This window comes from Schistocerca serialis, chromosome 6, assembly GCF_023864345.2.
Source record: "Schistocerca serialis cubense isolate TAMUIC-IGC-003099 chromosome 6, iqSchSeri2.2, whole genome shotgun sequence".
Taxonomy (NCBI): domain Eukaryota; kingdom Metazoa; phylum Arthropoda; class Insecta; order Orthoptera; family Acrididae; genus Schistocerca; species Schistocerca serialis.
Window position 1 is genome coordinate 597,702,869 of NC_064643.1, and position 23,230 is coordinate 597,726,098.

General features: G+C 44.2%; 2 protein-coding genes across 8 annotated transcripts in view; one reads left to right on the forward strand and one right to left on the reverse strand.

Moving 5' to 3' along the window:
• LOC126484374 (myocyte-specific enhancer factor 2) overlaps positions 1-23,230 on the forward strand; it is an 890,132-nt gene that overhangs the window by 752,036 nt on the left and 114,866 nt on the right. The window contains exon 1 of one of the 7 annotated variants that reach the window (XM_050107860.1): positions 9,948-10,030. The exons of 5 other annotated variants lie outside the window; for them this stretch is intronic. The gene's annotated coding sequence lies outside the window, so the exon portion shown is untranslated. Of the gene's footprint in view, positions 1-9,947; positions 10,031-10,161; positions 10,310-23,230 lie in introns of those variants that run through there. One more of the 7 variants, XM_050107859.1, reaches the window with a different exon arrangement.
• The window catches only part of LOC126485000 (WAS/WASL-interacting protein family member 3-like), a 36,749-nt gene continuing 23,193 nt past the window's right edge, over positions 9,675-23,230 (reverse strand). The window contains exon 2 of the mRNA XM_050108604.1: positions 9,675-10,307. Coding sequence (XP_049964561.1) covers positions 9,675-10,307 — 633 coding nt within the window. The remainder of the gene's footprint in view (positions 10,308-23,230) is intronic.

Genomic DNA, 23,230 nt, shown 5'->3' on the forward strand with positions numbered 1-23,230 from the left:
GTAGTAACGGACGGAAGCAATTCTAGCGTCACTGAATGCTTTCTTGTCTGCATACATCTCCACAAATCACTGTACGGTGTATGGCGGAGGGTACCTTGTAGCACTACTAGCCATTTCCTTTCCTGTTCCATTCGAAAACAAAGCGGGGAAAAAACGTCTGTTTAAAGCCCTCCGTACGATCCCTAATATCTCGAATCTTATATTCAAGGACATTACGCGAAATATACGTTGGTGGCAACAGAATCGTTCTTCAGTCGGCTTCAAATGCCGGTTTTCTAAATGTTCGCACTAGTGCGTTGCGAAAAGACAGTCGTCTTTCCTCCAGGGATTTCTACGAAGAATCTCCGTAATACGTGCGTGCTGATGGAACCTACCGCTAACAAGTCTAGCAGCACGCTTCTGAGTTGGTTCGATGTCTTCTTTTAGTCGGAGAACAAAAATGGACCTGTCACACTTCCCTGGGGCACTCATGACAATACCCTTGTCTCTGATGAACATTCGGCGTCGGGGACAACATACTGGCTTCATTTAATTAGACTTTGAGCCTCCCACAAATCTGGAAACCTAAACCGTCAACACTCTGCAGTGAGACACCGTATCAAACGCTTTCTGTAAATCTGCTTATTACTCTCCGTCCATATGTTGTGGGATTAACTGTGAGGGAAGGACAAACTGAGTTTCGCGCGGACGATGGTTTCTAAATACGCGGTGATTTGTGGACAGAAGCTCTGTTTCAAGGAAATTTATTATATACGAAGTGAGAATGTATTCAAGATTTCCGTAGCAAACCGATGCTCAGGATATTGCTCTGTAATTATGTGAGTCAGTTCTTTTACATTTCTTTCCTCATATTAGCACCTTTTTCCCAACAAATTATCGGTATTGAGGAAGCTGAGACGACCAGTTTCGTCAGTCGAGACGAACAGTTTGTGAAGTTTTTACTGTTGCACATGTAGATATCATAAGACTGCGGATTAGATATTTTTACGTGGAGGCAGTACAACGTTTGAATGGCTCAGCAACACCCGGTGACAATTTGTTATAACTGCGAGTTGAACGTAACAAGTAAGGTACGAGCAAGTTTGGGGTAGGTGTTGAAATTGTTTACGCGGAGGAAATCAGGGCGTTGCATTGCTGTATAACCAGTCAGAACACGCATCGTAATTACACCGTTAGCTGGAGGTCTGCGGAACACACGGACTGTCACCACAGAGCCTACCTTCATGGCAGTTCGCGTTCCTCCTCATTCGCTCAGTTTCTGTATCTCGTGGAAAATATTGAAAATTTCGACATGGAGCATTGACAGTACCGAATAACGATTTGCACATCATAGCGTAAAACAAGAAACAGTTTGAAACAACGAAAAGTTTGCATTAGAGGCAGGAACGACGGTTTTCATCCATGTAAATGGTGGTTTTATTCTCATAATATCCTGTACTAAAGAAAATATAGTTACAATGCGTGGCAGGCCATCAAGATGTAATCGACAGACAATCACACCAATGCCACAGTTGTAATCTAATGATGTAAATAATCGATTGAAGTTTCGGGTTATAGCGTTAAATGCTACCACAGAGTACGTGTGATAATGGCACGATTTGAAATAGATTCTCTTATGCTTTACGCCTGCGAATCGAAGAGTTTGTGTAATTCCAGAGTTTTTATTGCCAGGCTTCTCTTCTAGCACACAGGTCCTCAGTTATTAGTACATATAGCCACAGGAAACTGAGGGCTCAGCTGGCGACTCAAGTCGTCGTATCCAGTTAGCGACGTACGTGACAGGAAGACAGGGAAAGGAAACTTCGTGTTTACTTCTCTACTGTGAAGGTCACATCGAGATGCTGCGGTTAGCTGTTTCCTGTTGGAATGTAGCCTCAGTCGTTTACTGGAGGACGAGAGTGAATCTAGTCTTTAGGACCTCTCGAGATAGTGACGGTTGCTGAGCGACCAACAATTCGTATCTGTCTCGATCGTCGACGATAACCCATGACTCGCTCCAGAATGTTGGATCAGTACAACGCCACAGAATGCATGCTGAAATATAACACAGATACTGGCTATTGTGCGTGCATTAATAAAGTAAGTGGCGTAAGGGTAGGCAGCTCGGCGCGTTGTTGAACAAACAGCGGGTGTCGCTGGTTACACTGATGAAGGGAAGGGCTTATCAGCGCAAAGAAAGATTTCTGCTTCGAGACGTGTCTCGAGTCTACGGTATTCTGACTGGTCTGATGCAGCCCTTTCCTGTGCCAAACCCATCATCTGAGATGGATTTACACCGAACATGGATATATTCGAATGTCTGTCTTACCCTATCAGGTTTACGCTCCACGGTCCCATCTAGTACTATGCAGTTTATTTCATGATACCTTAATTCTAGTGTTAGCATCGTAACCCTTCTTCTAGTTACTGTTTTAGCTTTCTTCGCTGATCTCCATTTCTTACCTCACCAGTCCGCATAACTTTGAGCATGCTTCTGTAACACCACACCTGAAACGGTCCGAATCTCTTCTGTTCCAGTCTTTGCATGATCCTAGTAAATTTATTTTGTCCAGAAATTGTCGCTTTGTTTGTGCCAGTCTGCTTTTAATGTCCTCCTGGCTTCGCCCGTCATGCGTTATTTTGCTTTCAAGGTAGCAGAATTTTCATGACTTTCTCTACTACATGCTCCTCAGTTTTGATGTTAAATTTCTCGCTATTCTCATTAGTCTCATCGTTCTTTGGTTTACTGTTATTCCATATTCCGTGCTCATTAGACTGTCCATTCCGTTCAACCAGTCGTGTAATTTTTCCTCACTTCGTAGATTGGATTTTCACTTTGCAGCAGAGTGAATGCTGATCTGAAACTTGGTGGTAGATTAAAACTCTGTGCCGGATCGGGTCTCCAACGTGGGACTTTTCCCTTTGGTGGGTAAGTGTTCTACCTACTGAGCTCTCCAAGCACGACCCGCGGCTCTCGCTCACAGCTGTACTTCCACCAGATAATAGGTGGAAGGTATCAGATGAGGTGCTGGTGGAAATAAAGATGTGAGCACGGGTCGTGAGTCGTGCTTCCATAGCTCAGTCGATAGCAGACGTGCGAACGTTCCAGGTTCGAGTCCTGGTCTGGCAGACAGTTTTAATCTACCACCAAGTTTCAGATTAACAATGTCATCAGCGAATCCTATTACTGATACTGTTTCATCCTGAATTTTAAACCCACTCATGAAACCTCTTCTTATTGTCGTCACAGATTTTTTCTATGTGCTGTTAGGAAGACTACACCTGCCGCCATCCTGATTTAGGTATTCTGCGATTTCCCTGAATCACTTAAGGCAAATTCCGGGATGATTCCTTCGAAAGGGCACGGCCGCTTTCCTTTTCCATCCTTTCCCAGTCCGAACGTGTGCCCCGTCTCTAATGACCTCGTTGATCGACTGGACGTTAAACACTAATCTCGTCCTCCTCCAGCACACTGCCTTGTTGTTGTCGTCGTCTTCAGACGCAGTTTGATGCAGCTCTCCACGCTAGTTTATCCTGTGCGAGCCACTTCATCTCCACATCCATTCGCACCTGCTCACTATGTGTAGTCCCCGCCTTATATCCTTTTAAATCTCTTCTTCGGTTATTCTTATTGCTTCCCCTTGCATCTTCTACATACTGTACATTACTCTTCTTTTTCTCTAGCTTATACCTTTTCTTTTGAGAATTTCAGACATCTTTTACGTTGTCGAACGCATATTTAGCTCGACAAATCCTGTGAAGAAATCTTGATTTTTGTTACGTCTTGGCTTAATTTTCAAGCGCAACGTATGAACTGTATGCCTCGTGAGTTTAGTATTCCTAAATCCAAACTATTGTCTTCTAGGAGATCCATAATTTTCTTTCCCATTCTTTCGCATAAAACTATTATTATTATTGACAGCAGTTTGGATGGTAGCGGCGGTCATCGCATTTATTTACCCTTGTTATCTTCGGCGTTGTGTGGATGATACTTTTCCGAAAGTCCAGTGGTATCTCTCCAGTCTAAGATATTCCCCCACATCGCTTGAAGTGAATGCCTGGATGGTTCCTTTGAAAATTACGTGGAAAGTTTCGAGCCTCATTCTTGTCCAATCCGAGGCTGTACGGCGCCCTAAGCGGTCTCATCGTCAGCGGGAAGTTAAACCTTGATCTTCCTTCATGTCTTCTTTGTTTCGTCCCACAAACAAAACGCTGCTACTCGCTGTCATCACAGTATCGTCATATGCAGCTTTTTCTGGAGATGCCGATTAATTTTCGTGTTTTACTGTCACAGTCTATGGGTACCTTTTTTTCTTGAGGCTACCGTAATTACCTATTTACCTGATGGCACTGTTCTCGGGTTTGCAGCCAGATTATGCAATCATCTGAACGCAGTATTTCCACGATCCACCTGGCAGTAGTCTTCTGGTGGGAGTGCTGTATGCTAATTTCGCCGGAAGTGATCCGTAGCGTGAACGGCGGTCCTTTTATACGCCGCGGAAGGCCTGTAGCACAGTGCGCCACAAATCGTCGCTGCTGCCCCCTAGTGCAAATTGACGTACAGCGCCCCCGTGTTGTAACCAGGGAAGAATCTAATCGCTGTCCTGTACCACTTTCAACATATTCTGCTGGTCGAATCAGTGACAGTTGTTTTTTTGAAACCAGATTAAACAGGGTTCTCAATCTTACTTAAAGGGTGACCCTTGTCTATTTATAATATTGTCTGCCAGTCTAATTTCGATAGCTTCCTTGTCTCAATAGCGAGACGCAGGGGCATCCATTTGTGTTTTATCGTAAAATGTCGTGTGTCACTTGGTAGACACTGTTTGGCGAAGGCATGTTTATCATGCTGCATCGAAGTGTAGAGTGGTGCGAATTTCTCACATTGGCATTCTTAAGTAACAGAACACTGTATGTTGTCCTCGTGTTCCTCAGACACAAGAGCATCGTCAGGAGTGCCCCAGGAAAATGTGATAGGAGCGCTATCATTCTCTATGTACATAAATGATTTGGCGGACAGGGTGGGCAGCAATCTGTGGTTGTTTGCTGCTGATGCTGTGATGTACGGGAATGTGTCGAAGATGAGGGACTTCAGGACGATAGAAGATGACTTAGCCAAAGTTTCTTGTTGGTGTGATGAATGACAGGTAGCTCTAAATGTGAAAATTGTAAGTCAATGCGGATTAGTAGGAAAAACGAACTTGTAATGTTCGGATACAGCATTAGTAGTGTGCTGCCTGACACAGTCACGTGTTTTAAATATCTGGGCGTGACGATGCAAAGCGATATGAAATGAAACGAGCATGTGAGGGTTGTGGTAGGGTGTGAATGATCGACTTAGGTTTATTGGAAGCCTTGTAGGAAAGTGTGGTTCATCCGTAAAGAAGACCGCATATGGGACGCTAGGGCGACCTATTCTTGAATACTGCTCGAGTGTTTGCGACTCGTACCGTGTCGGACGTCGAAGCAATTCAAAGGCGGGCTGCGAGACTTTTCACCGGTGGGTTCGCACAACACGCAAGTGTTACGGAGATGCTTCGGGAACTCAAATGGGAATCGCTGGAGGGAAGGCGACGTTCTTTTACAGGCACACTATTGAGAAAGTTTAGAGAACTGGCATTTGATGCTGATTGCAAAACGCTCCTACTGCCACCAACACTAAGATAAGATACGAGAAGAGTATGCATGTAGATGTAGTTGTGGATTCTGTAAACATAGGGCTTTCTCGATACTATGTCATCTTTTACCGAGCCAACGAGCTCTACAATCTTGGCTGGCGAATGAAATATGCCTCTGATATTCCATCTTTATAAAATTATTCCTTTTTTTGCAGATATGTTCTCAACATATAGTAGTAGAGCCACCGATCTACATGCCTCTTCTAATGGTTCTGGCGCAGAATAAAACTCGAAGGCACGACAGATCTATTAAGTTAGTTCGTTACGTGTTCCATATATGATTTGAACGATTCTTTTATCGAAATGATGGGGAACGAGTCACTTTACAGGATATGTATACATGATTAGTGCTGACATTAATAAAAACGTTAGTTTTTAGTCTTATTCGTGCAGCTACGCTTTAAAACCGTTTTTTTACAATCTAGTAGGTTTTAAATAGAAATTTGTCTACGGAAAAGAAGTTGTCCAGGAGAAAAAGATTTAAAACTTGCTTTGCTACCTGTCAGATGTCATTGGCAAATGAGTAGAAATGTTTGTTGCTGTATACTGGACTACTTTCTCAGATACAGACAGCCGTCATAGTAGGTAATGAAGTTAATTTTTTGCTCTAGTGTTATAGATATGGACATCACTATTCTTCTCAAATTGTATTGGATTATTTATAAAGAATTTCTTCAGCGAATATGAGTTAAAATGCCAGACTCCTTGAAGAGGTACCTACATGGCGACCACAGGTGAACACCCCATTCTTACCGCTCGCTTTTATGCAGTCAGCGCTGACTTTGCTAATTGGTGAGTTATTAGATAATTATTCTATAAGACATTATTGAGTGGTAATATACAAAATATGTCAGGAGGCTGATTCGTTTGTTTCCAAGTCTAACAGTTATACGAAGAGCAGAAGTAGCTGAACTTAATTGTTTGAGAAGTTCAGTAATACGCTTCTTGCATTTCAAGTGTTTAACCTGTATGTGCACTAAAAAATTTGGGGTATTTTAGCCTGATTATTGACTCCTGTTTATGTCATAACTGTTGGTACGACTCTATTCGTTGTACAGAATTGAATACAACGTGTTTTCTCAGAACTTAAAAAGAATTCATTTTCAGAGAATTATTCTTTGGCAAGCACCATCAACAATGTCTTCTATTTCATTCTCAATAATGAAATTTATTACAGCGCTAATATCGTCTGGAAAAAGTACCAGTTGTGCTTGTTGAATGTTAACTAGAATGTCATTCACTTACATGAGTAACAGGAGTGGACACTAAATTGAACCCTGTGCGGCTCCGTTTGTGATTCGTCTTCAGTCACTAAAATTTTCGCTGCTTCCAACATTGTCTGAATTATTCGGCACAACGTTTTGCATTCTATTTCTCAATATGATTCAGACCAGTTACGTGTAAAGCCACCAATTCCATAAAACTTTGAGTTTTTCTGTTAGTTTAACATGATCCACTCAATCAAACCTCTTGGAAAGGTCACAAAAATGCCAACTGGCGATATTATATTGTTTAAGGTTTCTAACACTTGGTGAGTGAACGTGTAAATAGCATTCAGTAACACTTTTGGAATCCAAACTGTGATGTGATAAGTAAATTTTTTCTCCTTATGTTTCAGCCTACTCTTGAGTAAATTACATTTTCAAATATTTTGGAAAACGATGTTAGTAAGCAGGTTAGAACATAAATTTTTGACTCCTTTTTGTCATCTTTCCTATAAAGAGGTATAACAATTGCTTATTAAGTGAGAACAACTTTTCAGAGTTCTGAAAGAAATTCCAACACAATTAGAGCCTTTTTTTTTAGAATTTTCGTAGTTCTATAAATTTTTCGGTACTGCTTCTAGTTGTTTGGTTTTGTGGAATGCCATTTTTAGTAGACTCTCTTTCTGCTACAACTGAACCATTTAATGCTATTTTTGCTGCCACATTTAGAAAGTAATTGTTAAAAGTGTTTGCGACTTGTGATCATTCACAACATTGTCATTTAGTTTATTATGGTGTCTTGTACACTGACTGCCTGTCCTATTTGAAAATATTCCATATAGTTTTAATCTTATTATCTGCATTATTAATTTCTGTCAGCATGTTCGTACTTCATGAAATTTTAACGACTTTTCTTAAAATATTACAGTATTTTTTGTAGTATTCAGTAAAGTCAGATCTTGCCTTATCTACACAGAAATCTGTATAAACTACTACTTCTTTTTGTCTGACAGTTCAGCAATGCGTTTAGATTTCTCATAAATAGCTGGTAATAATTACCATAGAAATATTCTGCAGTAACAACTCTCTGTCTGTCTGTCTGTGTACCCATTCTGCTTGAACACGAGCTTAAGGTGATGCAGCTCTCGTGTCAAGCTTTCTGCGTCTGAGTTGGCGTAAGCCCCTGATATAATAACAGAAGCGTATTTCGTCCACCAGTCAAGATCAGAGCGCTTGTTGGCTCGGTAATAGATGACCTAGAATTACAAAACCTCTTGCCATTGTCGGAAATTCGCCCCATTCAACACTGATGTGTTAAGCACAAGCGCCATAGACTTTGATGCAGCCTGAGAAATCGGCCTCCGCGAAGCACTGTCTTACCGAGGCGCAAACATAACACTGTTCGGTGTGATATGATTCCCCCGTGCTTCGCTATTGGAACTATGTTTTAAAGAATTAGACTGGCAGACATTATAAATAGAGACTAGGGTTACCTTTTAAGTAAGATTGCGAACCTTATTTTATAAGATAAAAAACTATCATTGACTCAGCCGGCAGAATTACATTGAAAATGGTACTCGACAGGAATTCACCGGTTTGTGCCAGGTTTCACCATTGGGGCGTTGTACGTTCCTTTACGTTTGGGGACAACAGTGACGATTTGTAGCGCACGTGCTGTAGGCCTTTCACGGCATACAAAAGGGCCGTCGTTTAAGATACGGATCAGTTCCGGCTGTATTAGCATACAGCGTTGTCTTCTGAAGGCGGCAGCCAGGTGGACCGTGGAAATATTGTGTTCAGATCTCTGCACGATCCGGCTGCTGAACCGAGAAGAATATCATCAGTTGATATGCCGGGAAAGCATTCGTAGTTACATCTGTATTTATCTGTTATGTATTATCTTAACATATTTTTCTTGATTACGTATCTTGATGACTGACTGAGGGTCACCCGGAAGCCTTGAACTGACTGTTGCTCTATCAGTTGGACATATAAAACTACGCATTAAACATAATGTTGTTCGTAATGAGATCCGTAACGATATTCCCCGGTGACAATGAAGCAGCACATGACTCAATGTACGCAAAACATAATCGAAATTGAAAATATCGTCAGAAACACAAGAGCAAAAGTAGTCGATAATTCTTAGCAGAGATACCAGTTGTAATGAATGAAAGATATATTCCTTCAGGCGGAAATGAATTCTGTGGCACGCAGCTGAGACAACATCCGAAAACTGATGCAGACGGTGTCGTCGTTTGGAATAGGCCGCTGAGCGGATATCGAGCCTTCGGAACTTAAATCATGGTGTGAGAACTAACCGCAAATTATCAGGAGATTGCTCCGACATGCACTTGACGTTGAGAGAGGGTGGAAAATTTTTGCGCTTCGATCAATCTCGGTTAGAAACAACGTTTGCCGGTGACAATGGACAGGTTAAGAAACGTAACAGAGTCGCTTCCGACCGTCCGTCTACGAGTAATATAGTCGAAATTGAAATACCAGAGAAAAGACGCATGATGAATCTTAGGAGAGATACGAACTATAGTCAACGAAACATGCACCGAAAGTCCCGGCCCAGCACAGACCCTTAACCTTCCAGGAAGTTTCAAATCAGCGTACACTCCACTGAAAACTGAAAATAAATTCTGGAGAAAAACAAATTTTACCCTTTGAGAGAATAAGACTCCTATGTCAAGCCGCTTTCGAAAGGTAAGGACTGAAAGGAGGTGAGCAGTTTGATGCTTACGTTGTCGGTCTTGGAGCAGGCAGTGAGCGGATATCGAGCCGTGAAAAACGCTAGGAAATTAAATCAGGGTGTCAGAACTAACCACGAATTAGCACGAGAGCTCTGCGGCACGCAGCTTGACATTGAGAGTGTGTGGAAAACTTTTGCGCGTCGGCCACTGTCGGCTAGAGTCGGGAGCGCTCGGCAGTCGCACGCGGCGGGAAGGGGTTGCGGTGACGGCCGCGCCTCGGCGTCCGGAAGGGGGAGGGGGGTGCCGGCGCTGGGGGAGGGGCGCGGCGGGTCGGGGGAAGGTAAGGCGCCGACGTCGGCGCGGTGGTGGGGGGCGGCCGGCGAGCGCAGCGCCGCCGCGCGGGCACACCGCCACCGCCGCCGACGGCAGAGACGCGGACGCGGACGCCGCAGCCCGCAGCGCAGGTCAGGTAAGCGACCAGGATAGCGCCGATTTATTTTGAAACTGACAATTATTTTTGGGAACTTTTCGGCCGTTAATGAATGCGAGGCCGCGCCTGCGGTGCCGGGCCGCCGGCCAGTGGCGGAGCGGGGCGCGCGCCGTTCGCACCGCGGCTTCTCTTCACTTTCCCCGATATTGCGACGTCGCCGCTTTTGTTTGCTCGGACGCCCTCCGTCCGCGACTTGTTCCGGCCGCAGCTGGTCGCTGTTGCTCTCGGCATGGACCGACGGGGACCCACCGCGCTGCTGTGAGTTAGCCGCCTGTGTGGTTCAGCCCAAAATGCTGCCCCCCGTACCCCCACGTCGTGATTTCTGCGAACTTCCTCAGGGTCGGACCTTCCGCGACTTTCTCGACTGGAACGCGCACATCGATTTTCTTCTCGCCGTACTACTAGATGCCAAAGGAATGTATCATTCGCAGTACGGACTCGCGGCTGCAGAGCCCAACTTTTACTCCAGACAGAATGGACGGATGTTTGCGTCGTTACGTGTCACCCAGTGGCGGATTCCTATTTCATCAGAATTACTTTTTCGGAAATTTTACGGAAGACCAGTTATTCTGCTTTTAGGAGAACTATTGGTTATACATTATTAACTTTCGTCGCATTAATTATCTGCATCAAATGGCCATCCCGACATACGCTACTCACCTTTCACAAAATTTTCTTAACTCGCGTGTTTCTGAATTTAGTTTTGTGTATCGTTTTCTGCCACGGCGACAGAACTAACGCGACTGCACTTTACTTTATATAAAGTTTGCATGTCTGCAGTGCTCTACAGAACAATTGAATTGTTTCGTAACGTGTACTCCTGCCTTATTTACTTTTTTGTTTCATTCTAGCCTCGATGGTCTTTGTTGTTTCGTGCTTTATTTTAGCTGTAAGGGAGCATCGCCGTTGTCATACGAGCCACTCGAATGTATTCACGTTTTGTCAGTTTAACATAAGCGCGCTATTCCGAGAAAGGCGGGGGAAAAATGGGTGCGAGTGCGGACGCAGGCTCGCGATGCGTTGTTATTGTCTTTGTGGGGGCAGGGTGTCCTCTGTTGTGGCGCGGCTCCTGAGGACATTGTGCAGCAGCGGCAGTGCGTTTGTGCCGCCCGCTTTGTGCGCGGTCTCGAAAGCCTCCTGCCTTTGTCCGGCGCCCATTCGAGATGTGCACGCGGATCACACGTCTTTATTACACCACGTTATATTTTCGTCGCAATGGCACATTCAGCACCACCCAGTGCACACCCAATTGTCGAACGTGGGACTTGCTTGCGATACAAAACGGAGTAACGGAGTGACAAAACTGAAAAGTACTATGAGCCCAGTGTAACGCATTTCAAGACCAACTGCCGTGCGCGATCTCTATCATTCGGCTGTGCGTTAGTCTAGAATGTTATAGTGGCGAATCGCTCCTATCGGACAGTGTTTGTCCAAGCCTGTTAACAATTACGTATAGGGTAGGAAACTGATTTGTCGTCTTTTCCGCGCTACGATCCTAATAATGATGTTGATCTTTCCAAATGACTGCTTTCACGTTATAAAATTTGGTAACACACGAGTGTGGCACATTGTATCTATGCGAATTATACATTATAATCTATAATCTTGTACTCTGCCTTCAATACTTCCGATTTATGCCCTCGTTTCTGTTTTCCTTTTTCTTTTTCATTCCGAAGAGTTCTTTTCTGGCGTCTGAACCCTCCTTTCTTCCTTTTCGCTCAGCATTAATATTTTTCTTGCATGTAGTAGAGAAAGAAATGCCTCAGGTTTCCAGTATTTGATCATAGGTTTTTTGTTTTTATTACCTCTCTCCTTACATTTTTGTACAGTGCACTACCAATGTAACAGCATTCTTCTATTTCAGCCACCCACTTCTCCTTGTGTACCACAGGAAGCTGAGCAAGTCATATAATGCCGAATATCATTTTTAATAAACGTCGTCGCTCTGTTGAAATTTTCCTCTCACTAGAACAAAGGCTAGTACAGCGTTTGACAAAGAGAACAATAAAACATTTTTTCCTCGCCGATTTTTCTTTCTGCCTGCGAATGCGTCACAAAACACGACTTTTGCTCGTCACACTAGTGCCAATTGTTTCGCTGGAATCAGGTGGTGTGCCGTAATGGCAGCAACTGACGGAACACATTGAATTCACGTTGCTGAATGCAGAGAATTGGAAACTCCGAATTGTTACCAGTACGCGGTTGTATATGGTAAATGCACGTAATTATCTGTCTTCGTTGGTGAGAAAAACCGTTTTTGCAGCGTGGTGGTTATTATCGGAACACAGTTTTATTTACAACCAGAGCTCATCAAAATGAACCAAATTGTGGATATCGGAAGTGTAGTGAGCCGACGAAATCTGTAGGTAGGATTGCCTGTTGTCTTTAATTTAATTACATGCGTTTCATAATTCAGCAAGCACCGTGACCGCAAATCAGCTCCATACCTAGTGTTTGCCGAGCGCCCTGTCCTATCTTGGCCCCTCCCCCATCCCACCCGGCTGGAAAAGATCGTCCCTTTCTACGACTGGAGATATCTTCACTTCTTTTGCAGTTCACGCTCTCAACACGATCAATATTGCAAAACATGATATTGGGTAACGTTGCAAATTTATTTGAAGACACTAACATCTATTGCCTATGAGCTAGCTTTTAGGAATCAACATGGGTTCCGAAAACAACGAATGTGTGAAACCCAGGTCGCTCTGTTCGTCCACGAGACACAGAAAGCAGTGGATACAGGCGCACAGGTAGCGCCGTGTTCCTCGAACTCCGAAGCTCATTCGATACAGTTCCGCACTGCCGCCTAATGAAAACAAAATACGAGCGTGTGAATATCAGACCAACAGTGTGATTGGATTGAAGAGTTTCCAGCAAACAGGACACAGCGTGTCATTCTTAGTGGATAAAAGCCTTCAGACTTGAAAGTAACTTCGGTCATACCCAAAGGGACCATTATAGGACCATTACTTACCACAATATACATACATATGTAAATGACTTAGTAGATGACGTCGCAAGTTGCATGAGACTTTACGCGGATGATGCTGTTGTATGCAATGAAGTCGCGATGCTAGAAAATTGTAGTGAAGTGGAGGAAGATCTGAAGAGAATCGACGTTTGGTGCAGGAAGTGGTAGTTGACCCTCAGCTAAAAAAAAATGTAACGTATTGCGAATACATAGACAGAAGAAACCTTTTATTGTATCATTGCAAAATTGAAGTAACAATCACTGGAAGGAGCTATTTCCACAAAATATCTAGTATTTTTCATGCGGAGCGACTTGAAGCGGAACTGCCACATAAAATTAATCGCTTGTAGTCCATCAACAAAGGAAGTAGCCTACAAAACCCTCGTTTGACCAATTCTCGAGTACTGTCCGTTAGTCTGGGATCCGTACGAGGTAGGATTGATAGAGGAAATAGAGAGGATTCAAAGAAGAGCAGCCAGCATGTTTCGTTACCGGTTCACTTAGATAACACGAAAGCGTCAAGGATTTGCTTAGTCGACTCCAATGTCAGACGCTATAAGAGAGGCGATCTGCATCACGGCGTGGATTATTGTGAAAGTTCCGAGAGTGTACAGTCCTAGACGAGTCAACCAAAATATTGCATCCTCCTACGTGTATCTCGCGAAAACCCCATGAAGATGTCCACTGGGGGCTTACCGGCAATCACTCTTCCCCCGAACCATACGCGACTGGAGCAGGAGGAAGGGATGAGTCACACTGGTCCACGAAGTACCCTCCGCCACACACCGCAAGGTGGATTTCGGAGGATAGATGTAGATGTAGTTTCACGTTACAGTTGGTTTTGACAGCGTCGTGAACGTGCATAATTCTTAGTTCGTCACTTTCTACTTCTTTCCCCCAGCGTCATTTCTGAAGAACCCAGCGAAGCGTGTTGTCCCCTGCTCGCCGAATTTTCGAGAAGTTACGACTCGGCTGGCGCGCTGGCGGCTGCGTCCGCCTGGCAACGCGGCAGAACGCAGCTCCCGACGTCAGGGCTAGAGGTACGTGGCGGGGTAGCGCCTCCCGGCTCTAGGCGGCCGTGTCCGGCGAGAATTGGAGGAAGCGTCGCATTCTGAACAGCACATACAACCGCCACCTGCTGTTTCCGTAGAAGTGAAAGTACAACAAGAAGCGCCCGTTCTCATGAAGAGAACGGTCTTCCATTGTAGGCAACGCCAAAAATTTTAGAAAAAAAAAATTCAGCGTGGAAGAGCAAAAGCGCCTTATACAGAATAGTCAGATACAGGTCTCGAATTAAACACGGTGCTCTGTCGATGGCAGCTCTTGTTTTGTTTCTTTTTTTTTTCCTTACATCGAATAAAAATGGGAGACAGGTCGCGGTGATAAAAGGACTAGCAAATATCAAATGTAAATAAATAAAAGTACGATGGCAGTGTTCAAGCCTACATACCTCGCTTTCCTTGGTTTCGTACTTCGTCATTACTCCGCAGAGCTGTAATCTACAATTACTCGGCTGCAGTTCAGTCATGACAGCTTCTCTGCACACTTGCATCGCTTAAAACTGACGAAATTCATATACCTGTGATTACGATAATTCACGCGCTGGGGATTATTAATCATTTAATCATTGTTTTTTTCTCTCTTAATTTCAGTAACATAGAAAATAATTTCTCTCAGAATTGAGAAAATTTAGGGTACCATGCTCGACAAGCAGAAGACAGTTCTTAGATTTCTGATCAGCTCTATTGTAGTGTAGTTAGCATTTTTAAAATCTCGCCACAGACGTATAGAGAAGACGCTGTCACCATTTTCACCGGTTGGTTATAAAATTGTTCGTGTGTCAGACAGGTGTGACTTTGAAAACCTCTTTATGAAAATTTTTTGTAGAGAAAAATTTAACTATCACGTTTGTGATCAGAATTTTTTTCATCACTCACAGTGAGGAAATATTGTTTAATTACTTTGGAGTAACTGGCCCACTTACATATTTCAATATACTTTTTCGTAAATGATGATGACTAAAAGGCATAGCTAACAATTGATACTAATTACGGAAAATCGCAAAATTTACAATTCGGTCTCTTAAGTACTTAATATAATCAATTGCACTTGGTATCGTCGTCAGAAAATCTTGTGAATGTTCACATTTGCCGGCCGCGGTGGTCTAGCGGTTCTAGGCGCGCAGTCCGGAACCGCGCGACTGCTACGGTCGCAGGTTCGAATCCTGCCTCGGGCATGGATGTGTGTGATGTCCTTAGGTTAGTTAGGTTTAAGTAGTTCTAAGTTCTAGGGGACTAATGACCACAGATGTTAAGTCCCATAGTGCTCAGAACCATTTTTTTTTTGTTCACATTTGCCGTTAGGTTGCTGTGTTGCGTGATGTGACGGATTATCTATCTTTCGATGCGACAATCAGACTTTGAGGAAGGCACTATGTTTATCTTTCGAATCGCATCACCATGACTGATCCTGATCCAGTTAATGGCTGACAATGTCTTATGCGATAGTTTAGAGCCAGCTGGCGTAGTTGATATGCCCGGCAAGTGAAGAAGACCACTGTTTCTACTCATGCGTATTTATTGGTCGTTGTGGAATTAGAATAAGCTGACTCCCAAGCAGACTTCCCAAACGTCATCATCATCACCACCACCACCACCACCACCATCACCACCACCACCACCACACCACCACCACTGTCAGGATTAAACGTATGCTTGTTCCTTCTTTGTGGTTCAGCCTTGTATTCTCATCTTGGGTCTTCCAAGGATTTTTTTTTCCTATATGCTACACATTATGTCGATTTTAGTGGTTAATACTACATGGTCCTTCCATTTACCTCTTTATTCGTTTGTTATATCATTTATTGGGTCAACTGTTATCTTTTGTAAGATCTTCATTTTTATTGTCTAGCTGTACACATTATTTCACAACTTTTAGGAACGTCATCTCAGACGCTTGAATCATATTCATCTCTCGTTTGATAAATGTGCAGGTATCAAGCCTTAGAAAAGTACGGCAGGTGCCAGAGTTTTTTAAATTTAATTTTAGTTTCTTTGTTTGCTCATATATTGCAATTTTCCAGCTTGTTTTATCTACATCTTGGTCTTCTAGATAGCTTATTTAATTTCCAAGACAGCTGAAATTTCTTTCTTGGTCTGTTATCTTGCCATGAATGAAAATTCTTGGTCTTATATGCTTGACTCCTCTAAATGACATTAGTTTTTGCCTTATCAGTAGAGATATTCCAGTTATATTCTTGGCACAGTTAGCTCAACTTTTGAACTACAATTCGATGCGGCATTGCTTTGGATTACAAAAGTATAGGGAAGGAAATCGACCATGCCCCGTTCAAAGGAACCACTGCAGCATATACCTGGAGCGATTTCAGAAAATCACCTAAAACGTAACTCACTATTGTCGGACGGGGTTTGAACAGGCGATCATCCGAATGCGAGTTCTTTGTGCTAACCAGTGCAGCACTTCGATCGGTGCAAATAAACAACTGTGTGTGTGTTTCGTATAATTTTTTATACTTTGGTGAATTAAAAATTTCCACCTTCTCAAGTGATCGTCAGTATATAAGGGTCATTGGAAAGAAACGAGCCAGAAGCTGTAAAATGAAAACAGTTGATGGGATCGCAATGCCATTGCCTACAAAAGAAGGCTTGGTCCGTGTAAGAGCGCTGAGGACCCAAACTCGCCGCAAGAGGGATGTGGTGGCACACCCATGTGACGGAAGAGTGAACACGTGGACACGTCGACTGTCCACTGCACTCAGTCGTGCTGAAAGTAAGAAAATGGGGCTTCAGGAGAAGAGCAAACGGATGCAGTACGTTACCTGATGCATCATCGCAGGATGGCGCAAGTGTAGGAAGAACACTGCATGTCCGCTGCAAGCTTTAAGGCATGGTACAAGCGATTCGAGGAATGGCGGATACCATTGGCGGACTGACACACGATCTGAAACGCCACAGCGCACTGCCGATACCGTTTCCCGGTAGGTGGATGCCCTCATTGTTGAGGACCAGCGAGTTACGGCCGCAGCCGTTGCCACAGAGGTCGGATGGAGCGTCGGAACTGCAACGGACATTCAGAGGTCTTCGTACACTTGTGCCATTCTTCTATGAATTTCCGTTCCTGCACTCCCTCTGCTCTCAGGAAACGCGCTGCACCCGTTTACTCTCGTTCTGGAGTCTCCAATCCTCTGTTTTCTACACGACTGAGTGCAACGGGTGCGTGCTTACTCTGCCCACCTGTCCGCGCGTGGTGTGTGTCTATGTCACTCTAGCGGCAAGTTTGGTGCTTCGTCGCTCCTATAGGGACAACACCTTCTTTCGTAGGCCGTGGCATTACGATCCCTTCAACGCTTTTCATTTTAGAGCCTCCGGCTCGTTTATTTTTCAGTGATTCTATACATATTAAAGTTAGCGTTTCTTCATAACACAACCTAAACACATAACAGAGACTTTACCCATTAGTACTTTATTCTCCTTCGCTATTTACAATAGTCTGCCCACGCTGGGGTATAATTTCGACTCCGCGACTTTATAAATCACGTAGTTTTGAGATGAAGAACTCTCGTCGAGCCATGTTCGGAGCACGTTTTTATCCGGAAAAGAGGTTCCTTGAAAGTTGCTCGCTAGAGCGTGAAAGATGTAAATCTGAGCACGTAATATCAGGTGAATAAGGTGGATACGGAAAGATTCCCAAGCCAACTAATGTACAGTGTTCTTTGTCAGTGTAACAGGATGTGGGCGTGCGTTATCGTGAGGAAGCATCACTTCACGCAGTCTTCCTGGTGGTTATTGGTGGATGGCGTCTGCAAGACGTCTCACTTGTTGACAATAAATTTCAGCAGTGGTTGTTACACCTCGGGGAAGCAATTTGTAGTACACCACACCGTCGCTGTTCCACCATGTGCATAACGTTGTTATCTTTTGTGGAGGCACGCAGGTCTTTGTACGGGGAGTCGGTGCTTTGTTCAGGCTCAATCAAATGGTTCAAATGGCTCTGAGCACTATGGGACTTAACATCTGAGGTCATCAGTCCCCTAGAACTTAGAACTACTTACACTTAACTAACCTAAGGACATCACACACAGCCATGCCCGAGGCAGGATTCGAACCTGCGACCGTAGCGGTCGCGCGGTTCCAGACTGAAGCGCCTAGGACCGCTCGGCCACAGCGGCCAGCTAGGCTCAGTCATTCCTTTCTTTGCCTTACGTTAGCGTAAAGACACCATTTCACTTGACCAGGTGTTGTTCACGAGCCAGTTGGTGAGGAGCAAGCAGAGATTCACATATGGCCACCCGGTGATTTTTGTGATTTTGGCTTAGAGCATGCGGTTGCACCCGATTTACAACCATCACCGTCGCATGCAAATGTCGCACGATGGTGGAATAATCACAGTTCATCACATTTGTCAGTTATCGAGTACACTGATGTGGATCATTGTGTATTAATGGGTTGAAACGATCTTCATCAAACCTCAATGGTCTTCGTGGCGTGGAGGGTCACTAATGTCAAAACGACCCACCTTAAAACAATAAAACCATTTCCTTGCCGTGCTCTGCCCAATCGCATTATCCCCATACATGGCGCAAATGTTTCTGGCTGCTCCCGCTGCTGTCACCACTGTATTGAACTCAAACAGAAGAATATGTTGGAAACGTTCCGATTTCTGCACTTGGCAGACCATTTTCTAGCGTCCACAGTTCAACTCACTATGTCTACATGACAAAATAACAATATGTTAACTCAAATAGCAACAGTGCACAACAAACAAAAAAGGACAGTCGACAAATAAACCCATAGGAACCGGAATACTAACATGAAAAACAAAACCACACAACCTAATATATACGAAAAAGTACAGGGAGAAGACCGTTGATTTAATTTAATTTTATCACATATTTGTGAGCCAGTTTTGATCTTGATTAAAACTTTGGATAAATTTCCGTTGGTGATAAGCTATGTAAAGCAAAATACGTTTGATGTAGGCACAGTGTTCTGTTATGAACAAAACACAGAGAACACGCTTACTTTAAAAAGTCCTTTACATAGAAGTATTTGCACATAACTGTGACACTCGACTTATACTTGTATTATTGTGGAGCATGAGCTAGTACGACAGAAGACAGCTGCATTGCTGTCGACGCCATGTTTGTGCCAGCCAGAGAAACGGTGTGCTTGCCGGCATGGATGGGGTCGTGGTGTGACTGGTGCTGTTTAGCGGGCTGGTGCTGTTTAGCGGTGAACTTCGTGACGACGTGGAGCAGTTGGAGCAGCAGTGTTTGTCTGGCGACACCCCGCGGCCGGCAATTACCGTACGCCGTAGTCCCGGCCTACCCCGGCGCCCTCGCGCCCAACTCACTGTGTCCCCGCAGTTCCCGAAAAGTACGCTACAAAATGCAAGCGTAGGCTGGCAGCGCTGTTTATTGTACGTGGATACGCTTCCGCGAGAGGCAGACTTTTATTTCGACGCGTTTTATTATTCTTTTTTATTGCTTCATTTGGCGGACGATAATCAGTGGGTTGTTACAACTGCCGGTTTCGGCTGTGATATACAGCCATCCTCAGAGGGCTGTAGCAGCACAAGGAGCTTTCTAATTCGCGAGAGAATCACAAACCCAAAGGATCTCACCAATTTTGCTCATGTTTCGTACGACTGGAGCAATATTGAATGAGCCGGCCGGTGTGGCCAAGCGGTTAAAGGCGCTACAGTCTGGAACCGCGTGACCGCTACGGTCGCAGGTTCGAATCCTGCCTCGGGCATGGATGTGTGTGATGTCCTTAGGTTAGTTAGGTTTAAGTAGTTCTAAGTTCTAGGGGACTGATGACCTTAGAAGTTAAGTCCCATAGTGCTCAGAGCCATTTGAACCATTTTTGAATATTGAATGTTGCCCTGGTACGATGCGCTATTCAGGCACTATCGAGAAATCGGGATTCAAAGTTCCACGAGACTGTTGAGTGCCAGGCGTCGAGCAACGGAGTTAACGCAACCGGCCGAGGCGACAAAATAGAAGTCTGCTTCGTTGGAGTCACATAATGTTTTTTCTTCTCTCTAATCTCCACAGAACGCGTATATCGCTACAAGGAATCATTTTTTCTTCAGAAATGATAATAATTGCTACATTCGAGGCAAGGCATAATCGACGTACCTGCATAAAAATAATTGTTAAGAAATTTATTTATCGGAACATTCAAACGCGTATTGCAAATACAGTGTACCTTATTCAAAACCGGCATAGCCTCGTATGGAATCACTTCGACACGCGCATGGGTGTGTCGGTAAACAAATGATTTCATCTTAATTCCTGGTTACATCTTGCATATACTGCCCCATCAATATTCCATAACGATTATGAATGGAGTTGGTGCTCCTTCCCGAAGAAAAATGATCCCTTGTAGATGCAAGTATTTGGTTGAGATTTGAGAGAGAAAAAATTACGTGGCCCGAAAGAACGGGCAGATTTTTAGTCTGACGCCCTACCCGGATGCGGTAACGGCGCTGCTCGACGACTAATGCTCTCATATGGTACCCATCAGGCTCGTAAAACTTTGGATCTAGATTTCTAGAAAACACTCGAGAAGTGCATCGAACTAGAGCAGCACCCGTTACACATATGTGCACTGTGTTAAAGGTGAGCAAAACCGGTCCCCCTTCGGTTTATACTTCCCTCCTGAGTTACCGGAGTGCCTTGTGCTGCAGAAAGATGCAGGGATGGCTGTAGACCACAGCCTAAACGGGAAATCGTTGCATAAACCAATCATTATCAATTGGCAAAGAAAATGATAAAAAATTGGATTTGTGGAAGTGAAAACGTCATACCGATGCGTGTTTGTCCGCAGTATTTCAAATGTTCAAATGTGTGTGAAATCTTATGGGACTTAACTGCTAAGGCCATCATCAGTCCCTAAGCTTACACACTACTTAACCTAAATTATCCTAAGGACAAACACACACACCCATGCCCGAGGGAGGACTCGAACCTCCGCCGGGACCAGCCGCACAGTCCATGACTGCAGCGCCTTAAACCGCTCGGCGCAGTATTTGTTTCGACTTTGACGTCATCACACCAGTGTAGGCGCATGAGGGTGCTCGTTATGAGATAGCCTTAAGTAAAGTTATAAATTGGTATTGCCTGAAAAAGCCTGCTGGGATAAAGTGAGAAAATATAAATTTTCGCTGGAATGTACGTGAAAATCGTTATTAAACTGAAAATTACAAAATAACAAAAGCTGTCGTCTCACGTGACTCGTAAATGCGATCGGGATTACTGAAAATCCAGTCAAAGGGAAGCTCGCATCGAAAGAAATTCAGGAAACCTAAAATGTCCAGTGCCGAGCGAACACGAGAGCTGCGGCAGCGTCGTAAAGAAAATGGATTCGATGCAGTGTGAGGTGTACATGTGTTACCTCAGGTATCACACACCTTGCTACATGTGATGAACTTGCGCTTATCTATTTTTTAACCATTACACTACTCTGTGTAACCATTGTATTAAAGAGACTGATGATTTAATTTCGTATTAATACGAAACGCCAAATGCACCATGTAAGTTTCATCAGTGAACGACTCGTGCCGTAGTGCCTTTCCGTGAATATTGGCCACTCAGTGTAATTTTCTTGAGTTGCAGAACCGTTATTCTCACATTGATTCTAAACGTGCAGAATATCCTCTCACATAACGACACAATGCTTGGTCATTGGCAACTTTCAGAAATATAGGTGCATCCACCTGCCATACAAAAGCGAAGCGATAATATCTGCGTCGAAGGATATGCAGAGATCCCAGCACTATCACTGAGCGATAGAACTATGTACAGGCTACAGAGCTTAACACGCAAATAAGGAAGAGGGAGGAAATTCGTAAATTACGACCAAAAGCTAAATGAAACTACGCTGCGCGAAGAGATTAGTAAACAAAGGTCGACGTCGCGGAAAGTCTTTGGAAACAATTTTGGAGTACAGTGCGAACTTCCGATTTTGATAATTCCGGTGCTCGTGTAAACGGCCGGGTGCCGTGCCCTACGTAAAGAGTGTTACCGTGTTAACTGCATAATGGTGTTCTGCGCCCAGTTTGGTCATAAAAACTTTACAGCGTTATTTACTTTTATGCCCCTGGGCGGCCGCTGCAGGGCGAGCTGTCAGTCGGCCGGGCCGTTGCGTGCTCTCTGCTGTTACATATGTAAAGTGGGCCGGCCGACCTCACCTACCACTGCTGCCAACCCGCCGCCGGCCGGGGAATAATGCAGCCAAGAATCCGGGCTTGCGCCCCTGTAACAGCCGCGAAAGGTTGCGCCATGACGTCCCGTCGATGGTGAAGTCATTATAGACCAAACACAAACTCGGATTTGAGTAAGATTGGGAATTAAAATGGACGTGTCCTCTCCGAAGAACCCATGTCGGAGGAGAAATCGCGGTAACGTAAAGTTTGTGTGGCTGGACGCATCTTTTTACCCCGGTCATTTGAAATGCAACTATTTGTCAGTTGGCGCTACTTTTTTCGTGAGTTCTTCCTTCAGCTCTTTCTAATGAAGTAACCTGATGTTTATACTACTACTGTGCTGACTACTTTGCTGTAGGTGCATACTTAGTGACAAATATTTACACCGAGGCCTTTCTGCAGAAGGCGTGTCCCCGAAGGGGATTTAAATGTCTACCGGTCTAGATCAACACCTATACTTCCCAGTCCACCTTAGGGCGTGTGGTGGGGGCTACTTGTGGTACCAGTACCTTCTCTTTCCTTTCCTGTTCTATTTGCGAGTTGCGCGTGGAAAGATGCCTATCGACAAACCCCTAATTTCTCTCATTTGCTATTCGTGGTGTGAGGACGTAATTCGTTGCCCACTCTTCCTGGAACGTGTGCAGACGGAATTTCAATAGGAAGCCGACTAAACGATACCGCTCTTCATTGATATCCCCTCTCTGTTCCATTAGTACAACATGGTAAGCAGTACTCAGTAATCTTGTGAGCCACTTCATCGATGGATGAATTACATTTCCTTACGATTCTCCCAATGAATCTGTCTGGCATTTGCTTTTCGAGCAGTTTTATGCTGTCATTTTGCTTTAGGTTACTTCGGTAACTCCTGTGTATATTACAGTAGTTACGCTTTCCATTGATTTGTTACCAATAGCATAAACGAACAGTAGTTGATACTTGACGTACGCCATGAAAAAAGCCCCACACCACAAAAAAATATT